Source organism: Dermacentor andersoni, chromosome 2 (genome assembly GCF_023375885.2).
Source record: "Dermacentor andersoni chromosome 2, qqDerAnde1_hic_scaffold, whole genome shotgun sequence".
NCBI classification, from domain to species: Eukaryota; Metazoa; Arthropoda; class Arachnida; order Ixodida; family Ixodidae; genus Dermacentor; species Dermacentor andersoni.
The window spans coordinates 105,126,755-105,136,499 of NC_092815.1; the positions used below are offsets into that span (position 1 = coordinate 105,126,755).

General features: G+C 42.1%; 1 protein-coding gene across 1 annotated transcript in view; it reads left to right on the plus strand.

The window, feature by feature from the left end:
* Nucleotides 1-7,614, plus strand: part of jbug (filamin-type immunoglobulin domains fbug) — a 194,927-nt gene extending 187,313 nt beyond the window's left edge. Inside the window, exons 50-53 of the mRNA XM_055076682.1 lie at nt 3-179; nt 1,246-1,395; nt 3,168-3,335; nt 5,240-7,614. Coding sequence (XP_054932657.1) covers nt 3-179; nt 1,246-1,395; nt 3,168-3,335; nt 5,240-5,538 — 794 coding nt within the window. The 3' untranslated portion in view covers nt 5,539-7,614. The remainder of the gene's footprint in view (nt 1-2; nt 180-1,245; nt 1,396-3,167; nt 3,336-5,239) is intronic.
* The last annotated feature ends 2,131 nt before the right edge of the window (nt 7,615-9,745 follow it).

Genomic DNA, 9,745 nt, shown 5'->3' on the forward strand with positions numbered 1-9,745 from the left:
AGGGGCCTACCTTCTCAACGTCATGTGGTCAGAGCGCCAGGTGAAAGGCTGTCCGCTCAAGGTGATGGTGGCAGCCAGTTGCGACGCAAGTCGTGTGCTCTGCTCGGGTGAAGGCCTTCGAGGTGGGACAGTGGGCAAGGAGATCAAGGCGTTCATTGACACACGCAAGGGTGGGCCAGGTGCGTGCATTTTCCCCATAGAATCCGCAGCTTTTACAGCGGTAGCTATTGTTGCCTCTTGCAGCTCTAAAGGCATCCGTATATTCATCTGAAAGCTGTGTCACAGTGCTAGCTACATTACACAACCTCCAGAGTTGCTTTATGTGTCTGCACAGAAGTTTTCTGAATGTTTTTTTTTTTCTAGCGCTCTTAACAGCCATAAAGTACCAACAGTAGTAATAAAGGGCTCTTGTGCAAGCTCATGATTTAAAACTTAGCACCAACATTAGTGCAAAGCTGGCATTGCAAGCATTAGCATTATTGTAAAAGCAATCCTATGCGCTCACCATTGGATGATTTCAATGAAACAGAACCCAGAAGCAATTTTAGTGGTAGCAAATGTACATGCCCACCTTGTAAACATTGACTACATGTATACTGCAGTGAAATAAAAGGCCACATTCACTATGCCGTATAGTTATACTAATTAAAGCCAACTTGGAAGAAAAATTGTAAAGAACCATTGGTGTTGAACTTGTTTTCCTGCATAGCTATTGGCTATGCACAAGATTTCCACGGTGCCATTGTAAAATCATAGTGACAAGTTATAAGAATGGGCCATAAAAACAAATTCTTGAAAAAGCCAAGCTGGGAAACAGCTACAGCTGTCAATGATGGTTCAATATTTCTAATGAGAAAATAGATAATTTACTGTTTCTTTTTCCCAAAAGAGTCATAAAAATTGTGGTGGGCTTAAAAATAAATTTAGAATTTAGAATAACAAAATATATACATAAAATGAACAACTACGCCCTGACGGCTGCTTCAAAGTATTGCAGGCTGCCAAAAGAGACAAGCAAAATCTTGCTGGCATTAATGGCCACTTTTCTGTGTGCCCCTATAACCGTGACTGGTAAAGTGCAGCATGTGAAGTGCAACAACCAGCACATGAAAGCGACACTTGTTGCAATGTCACGTAAAGAGTTTAATGTGTGCCCAAGCTTTTCGATCAAGAGAAGGCACATAAAATGACATGAGCTCCATCATTGTGCAATTACTCCAACTTCTGCTCTGTCTTGTATTCTAGGGGAGCTGACTGCACATTGCATGGGCCCCCACAAGATGGCACATTGTGAGCTGTACGATCACCGTGATGGCACGTTCACTCTCTACCTAAAGCCCCAGGAAGGTGGACGTCATTTGCTCACCATCAAATACGGTGGAGACCACATTCCTGGTAAGAGATGTGAAGTTTTATGTTACATTGTCATCATCAGTCTATTTAGGTCCACTATAGGGCAGAGGCCTCTCCTGTATATTGTCACATTGTAGTGATGGCTAAGGACCAAGCACTTTCAAAAGTGCAAGTTAGCTCTTTATTCTGAGCTAACTTGTACCCAGTAGGACAAGCAACACTCAAATCACAAGAACGGCAAGCACAGTCTTCAATCATCAAATCTTAACTGAGGGATCAAGTCCAATATGATATTTATACATGTATCACTGCACATTCCAGAATAATCAATATAGTACTCATATACCATAAATAATGTACAACACTATTTGTGTTGTGTGTGAAATCTGATTACACGAGACTCTTTTGCTTAGAATTTGTGGCAACATTCAAGAAATTTTAGATACAGCAGGCGTGTCTTGTTCCAAGGAATAACTTCAGAACTGTGATAATCTGGTGAAAGATGGTCACTAGCAAAAAGAAAAACATGGTATGTGTGACAATATTTCCAATTAGCCCTGTCCTGCATCATCTGGTTGTTCCGTGCCTGCAGGTTCTCTAATCTCATCACTCTGTTGAATCCTCCGCAGCCGTCAGCTGCATTTTACATTCCTCTGGCATCCGTTCTGTTATGGTAATAGACTACTTGTCACCTTAGCCAGAAATTGTATGACCTGTTCTAACTTTTCCTCTTCCTCTTAACTTGTCTGAGCGTCAGTTACCAGCATTTGCTGACAAATCCACACCACTGTCTTGTTATCTCTCAACATTGCACTTATAATTTTCCTTTGCAACACTTGTTAAGTCATCCTTAGCTTTCTTTCAAGTTTCCTTGTTATCATGGTGGAATACCTCAAATGTATACTTACCTTTTGGTGATATTGGTTCATGACTTGAAAGCGCCTACCAAATGCGATACAGCTCATTTTTATTCATGTGGCTCTTGTGTGGTTAGTCTCATTACGTGCAACCAATTTAAATGCTTATCTGAGCATTAACAAAGCTATTAAGCCAACTTTGGCATTTTTTATTTTATTTTGGAAGCATAATATATGTAAGTGACAAGAATGAAATGATGGTGGTAACATATGACTAACATAGAATACTAAGTCCTGGCATTACAGGTTTTGTTAACTGTACTATTACTCTGTAACTGTCTTTACTGGCCTGTGCAAGACTGCTAACATTGTTATGGTGAGAATGTTTTATCTGGACATTTCTTTTTCCATATTTCTATATAATTCTTAATATGTAAAATATTGTACTAGCAGTAAAGACACATGGAGCTTAATGTGCTTATGTTTAATATGCTGAAGTATCACATTGTGGACTGTGCGGTTACCATATTTGAACCGGACAAGTAAGTTGCAGATAACTTATTTTGTCTATTATTCACTCTGAATTGAAATTTCAGTGTACTATAAATTTCTGGTCATGTGGTTAAACTAACAACTCTCACTTCACAAAAAGCCAATGAAATAGTGACATGTAATGCATCGCGTATTTATTGGTGGATTGCAGTGTCACAGAACCTTGGTAAGAATGAGCTAATCAGTTCTGCATGTGCTTAACAACACAAACTGCTCAGCTAGCTGGTTCATACTTAGGCCTGTCTCGTTTGCCGTTACGATGTTTTCATCATTTACACAATTTAAAGGTCTAATTGGTTCGTACAAGACCTGCAGGTTCATACTTTCCCTGTCTCATTTGCTGTTGGAACATCTTTGTTTGCACAATTTTAATGTCTGATTCCATGTGTGCTTCTTCCCTGGCAGGAAGCCCCTACACCCTGCGCATTGCTGGTGCACCTGATGCATCTAAGGTGCGAGTCTATGGGCCCGGTATAGAGCCCGGTGTCCTGGCGGTCTACCAAAGCCGCTTCATTTGTGACACCAGGGGAGCTGGCGCAGGTCAGCTGACAGTGCGCATCAGGGGGCCCAAAGGTAGGCAGATTTGCAATCGCAGGCATTCCTTGTTGATTTATTGATTGGGTTTTGTGTTACAGAGCCACAGTTTGGCTATGACATATGCCATAGGGGGTTGCCGAAATATGACAGCCCAGTGCTTTTAGCATGTGCCAAAATCTCAGTATGCAAGCATTTTGCTGCCCCCATTGAAATGTGACCATGGCAGCCTAAAATTGAGCTTGCGTTCATGTGCTCAGTGACAGACTGCCATAATGAGTGATCCATTGAGATATAAGTGGTGAAATATTTTCTTCGATACAAGCGCTTCCACAACCTGCCAATCAATATGTTAGTGCTCACATGCACTGATGTATGCTTAAGTCCTGCTGGCCATACCGTAAATGTCTGCCATAATGCTGACACCTGAACATTGGCCGGTATGGCTGTGGGGTTAGGAGGAACACGGGAGAGAGAAATGGGGGAAAGTGCAAAGGATGGAGAAGGGGGATATAATGAAATGTATACACAATTTAAGATATTGTGTTGTGTTAGTAGTTGGTGCGCAGAAAAGCCTATGCCTGTGCCTGTTGTTTATGCTCCAGAGTAAAGTAGCATCCTTGCAACACTTTTCACGTGATTGAACTGCAGCGTCCTATATAAGTAATGGTGTAAGTTAAGCACTGAAGTAGAATCAGAGAATGCCAGCAAACTTGCAAAAGGGATAAAATTGCGAGGCAGACTGTCACACACCCCGTGAACGAGGCACTGGCGCTGGACCAAATTCCAAAGCCGTTTTATCAGCTTCCGGAAATAACCCCACGAAAGCACAGACAATTAATAAGAGACTTTCTGGTGGCCAGCGAATGCCGGATGTGGTTCAAAGACAGAGTCAGAGCCCAGAGTTGTCAAAATTCAGCAAAATATATTCTTCAAATAAGGCAGTTACATACACGCACGTACACTTCGGCTAGGCACACCACAATGCAATTCAAATGGGTGTTAACAGAACTCTGGAAAATAATGAACGACAAGCACTAAGAGTTCAACATGCACAATACAGAATGAATAGGAGTACAAAGTGTCCACTCGTATTCACCCGTGCTGGTCTTGAGCCCATCGTCCTTGGCGTAACTCAAGGCAAATCTGGAAGAAGCGACTTCTTGTGGAAATGCAGACGCTCGAAGAACTTGTTGGCTAGCTTGCCAGGGAATCTCCTTCTTCTGCAGACGGTCAGTCTACGCATCACAACTCATCACTGCTGCAATCTGATTCCCCCACTGATTCCCACACAGTGATTTTATTGCCTTCGCCTGCGTTTCTCGAACTTTCTGCCAGAGCCGTTGCTCCCATAGCATGAACAAAGCCTGGGAATCTTCTAGACATTTCTTGTGCTTTCTGCCGCAGCCACTGAAATGTCTTTGAGGGTGGTGACACATCCATTGGCGCACGCTACGCTCTGGTTGTCACCCTCCTTCTGTCACTTTGCTCGCCGTGTGTCAAGGTCTGACGGGGTGTTTCGGCATGCGCCCTCACTCTCTCCTCTGTCTCTATATCCTAACCTTCGCATATTTTGTCGACGCTTCTAGTCTCCGTTGATCGCGTCGGTTGTCTGTGGCGTATGCGCTTTCTCCCTCTATGGAAGCTGCTGCGAGGCCAACATGCTCCTTTGTTGGCTTGAGTGATATGCGGCATATACTTTGATAATGCACACTTTTGTGACACAGACGTAGACATAGTTACTGGAAGGTGGCTTCCTGTCACTTTGACTATGTCTGCCTCTCAATTTTTTTCCCTTTTTGAAGTTTGCTGGCATTTTCCTAGTATAACCATGTTCCAACTAGCCCAACAAGCCACTCTTAAGAATTGGAGAACTCTCTTTCTTAACCTTAAGCATTCAGAGTTTACTCTACTCACTGTTACGGTGTTCTTCCTTCTGCTAGGTGCATTCCGTGTTGAAATGCAGCGTGAGAGCCAGAAGGATCGCACAATTCTATGCAAGTATGACCCAACAGAACCTGGTGACTACCGCATTGAGGTCAAGTGGTCTGGGGAGCATGTACCAGGCTCACCTTTCATGGTGATGATCTTCGACACTCAGGAAGAGCTAACACGCTTCATTCAGGGACAATACACTGGCGGCCCTGGGAATGCCGCTGCAGCAGCTTCGGACTATTTTGGCGATGGTGTCACGTACGGCACGGGCCAGATGTCATGGAGAGGCTCAACGCATGAACTTTGATTATGTGTACCTCGCTGTTTTCTGTTTTGTTGTGCACTGTTATGTACCACATCACAATTTGTACTTTTACTGTGCTCAGGGTTTGTAGCAGTTTTTGTAAAGCTTCAAGGGATTTTTTTTTTTTAATCGTTAAGGCCCTGGCTAAAGCACATACAATATAAGGACTAAAGCAACTTTACATGTGATGGCTCAAAAACAGAAATGTTTAGCAACAACCAACATTCTCCTTTTCTTTTTTTCCAAGCAAAATCAGCTGACTTAGCCAATAAGAATATGTGGGGATGTAAGAACACTTTGTGAAATTTCGATCATTAGAAGGCATGAAAATTTAATTTTGGTGTATAAGGGATTCCAAGGACTGCTGCAAACCTTGTATGTCACCATTGTTGTTTGCATTGAACTACTGACACAAGCACTCAATGACCACACACCATTGCTGTAACTGTTTACACATCTTCGCCAAGCGAAAAATGTCAAATAATGTTTTCAATGTTAAACCTCAGACAATGCATCAGCCACTTTCTGAGCCAGCTATTACGAGTGCTCTTTCTGATAAAATAGTTCAGAAGATAAGCTATATTAATTCAGCTCATTGCAGTGCACGAATATTGTGCCAAATAAGTGTTAAGTAGAAAGCTGCATACAAATAAAGCAGTTAATTCATAATCTTGGCAAAGTTGGAAGTGAAAGAAAAAAGTATGTCTATAGGCCAGCGCTACTACAAGCAATAAATTAATAGAACAGTTTTTTGGGATTAAAGCTTTGTTGTTTTTTCACTAGAATGGCAGGAGTTCCATTGCAAAGCCAGCAAACAAATGTGCATTGGAGCTGGGATTTGTTAGGCAGTGTGCTGTGCTATTTACACTATCACGTGGCATTAGATGTGTGAAATCATCACATAGTTTGTTTGTTTTTTCTTGCACCTATACTGATACTCATTGAAAAGCATTTCATCTTAGAAATTAAATGGCTGAGAAGCAACAAAAATTAAAGCACATATTTGCAGTTTGTGACAACTAAACGCTTTAAGCTCACTAGCATTTAATGTCACGTGATGCGGTGCTGAACAAAATACCCACTACATCATGATTGCAGAAGCTTTGCTACCCTGTGTACTGAGCTTTTCAATTCTGACATAACGTAACATATTTGTGTACATAGCTACAGACAGAATGGAAGCTGCAGGCACAGTGTGCTATCAGCATCATGTCTGGGGAGCCCACATTTCAGTGTACATAATTTGTTTTATGCCACTGTACATAGAGAGAGGAGAGAGAGAGAGAGAGAGAGAGAGAGAGAGAGAGAGAGAGAGAGAGAGAGAGAGAGAGAGAGATTTCTGAGGAAGTGTTTATTCTCAGAAAAATTTACACAGTACAGAGTATTTTTATAACATATATATAAGAGAATCATGCCCAGTCTACTCGTAATGAAAAGTTAGAAACAATATATAGTTACATGCTTTAGGCTTGCCGTGACTTTTATGCAAGCACGGACTAGACAACTGCTGGGCCATTCTTGGTCATCTCAAGGCCATGAATCTCATTATTGTCAGGGGAAGCCGAGTGCACCTTGTTATTGCCAAATGGAAGTGCTATTGTGCCTGTAAGGTGTGCTTTATTTATGGCATGTAACTTCCTAGAAGCATGCACTAATCAACTTTCTGACAAATGAGCACGGGTTGTATTCCTTGGATCAGTGCCCTCGTTTTCGTTTTCTTCCCTTTTGTGTCCGTTTACTACTTCTGCAAGAAGATTGGTTCCGTTTGTGTTGAAATGCTCTTGTTAACAATAAAAAGCCAAATAACAGGAAGCTCAAGTGTTTATAGAACTAAGTTATCAAGGAAACTATTGCAACGTTTATACTATTGGCTTAGGTCTCTGAAGGCTTAAGAAAAATGTTTTATATATATATATATATAAAAAAAACTGCTTTCAACTACTGTAGGGCATTGTAACTTATATTTTGTTTTAGTTCTTTGTTTAGCACACTAAAAATTTGATACACTTTCTGTCCTGCTGTTTCAGCGACTGTTGACATTGCTTCACTTTTGAAAATAAAGTGGTTTCTACAGAAGAACTTTAGTGTATTGGTGATTGTCACTATCACACAATCAAAGGCAACAGACCATTGGTTATCAGCCCTCAATTTTACAGGCAATCCCTCAGGCACAATTGTACAAGGGACTCGGTTGGGCGGGTGTAAGACAGTACAGCGGCCCGACTGTTTGGGTTTAACAACCCAAAGTGTGGCAATGGGATACACCGTGGTGGAGAGTTGTATGTTACTTTTGACTACTTGGGGTTCTTAATGTGCACTCAATGCTTTGCACACTTGGTTTTTGCATTCCACCCATATCAGAATGCAGCTGCAAATTCAACCTGCCATCTCATGCTCAGAAGAATACACGTAGATGCTGTTGTGGATGGCAAGAAGACAGGTGCTGCAGCTAATTATGATAGTGGATTGAACTGGTTTCAGTGATAACGCCATCTACAAAGGCCTGCATCACTGCATTTTTTTCTGTCGATGTGTACTGCTGCCACAGTGCGGTGTTGAATTCTGAAGCCGTTCATCAAAAAGTGTGGCCAGTGTACTATATACAAGGGTCAGCTGAAATATGACATACATGAGCCTATTACTCAAGTATTCTAGTTTAAAAAAAAAGGAACAAAAGAACAGTCTGTAGGCTAGGAGAGGGCACCTTTATTTCTCAGCAGAATCGTGGCTACCGGCAAGAGATTGCTGCCAACGGTGGACCCAGTTGTCATATCTCACCAGTGAAGAATGTAGGTAGGTACTGTTCTTTCTTTCTTTTATTTCATGAACTCGGTGCATCCTTCAATTCATTTGGAAAAAAATCATGGCCGCTCGACGAAAACACACATTGTGCGCTTTGATTGAGCGACCATAATGAAATAAATGCCCTTAACATGCTCTAAATTTGAGAAAACATGAAACATGCCAATTGCTCAAGCAGGCAAGTAACTAGATGTCTGGAATGGAGAAAAATTGCTTCTCAAGAGCCATGGTAGTGGAAGCACATAACGTTTGACCAAATGTATTTGTGCTGCAAGATTATCTATATAGTATGACTACTAGGTTGTTCCATCCCCTTCACGTATACTGCACGGAGCTCACTACCAACCATAGTGCCAAATGATCCACTGTAAGCATTCCATTCGTGCCCCAGGTCACTGTCAAGAGAAGCATTTTTACAGAGGATTACGTTCCGTATCTAGATTGATTTAAAGGACATTTTCTTGCGCTGTTAAAAACTCGATAATGCACCGATTCAAGTGTGCTGACGAAGCAGGCAGAAAAGTCTGCTGACGAAGTACGAGCAAAGTGGCTAAAACAAGATTCGGCACATGCGTAGAGGGAGAGTTAGACTACAATACATGCATCACCAACCTGACATGTTCCTTTGTTGTAGCATACCATGCAAGTGCATTTTTCAGCCAACGCTGATACTTGGCACACATGGCTCCATTTGGCCTTATTCAGCCATGGCTTTGTGGTTCCCAATGCCTTAGCAGGTCCCAAGGGTCTGTAGTGTACCATTCCAGCATATGGCTGATAGCCTGCTGCACTGGGTGAGGTCTTTGTCCAACAGCAGACTTAAACAGGCTGCTACTGATAGTCATTTGAAGTGATAGACAGCTAAAGCAGGAATGTGTGTGTGTGTGCGCGCGTGCGTGCGTGTGTGCGCAATGTTGGCATTATTTTACTTGTGCTCTAGACACCACTTTATACCACAATGCCTTCCTTGCTTACAAACATCTGGCTTGTCTTTGTCGCTAGCATCAATAGAGTGAGATTAACAACATTGTTGAACAGTTGAGGGAGTTTTACGCCAGTGTTGAGGGGAGAATGTAAGCTCTTGCTTAATTCCAGCAATGTGTGGTATTCGGCTCACATGATCATGATCATAACCAGGCACGCTATACACTGCATCTGTTTCCCAAAATTTCCTAAGACTGTTTCAGAGTCCTTAAAGGAGCACTGACAAGATTCTTTACTTCAAATTAAAATTAGGTTCCGGGGTTTTACGTGCCAATACCATGAGCTGATTACGAGGCATGCCGTAGTGGGGGAAGCCGGATTAATTTTGACCGCCTGGGGTTCTTTAAAGGGCACCTACATACACCGAATGTACACGAGCATTTTTGGATTTCACGCCTATCGAACTCCAAGTGACGCGTCTAGG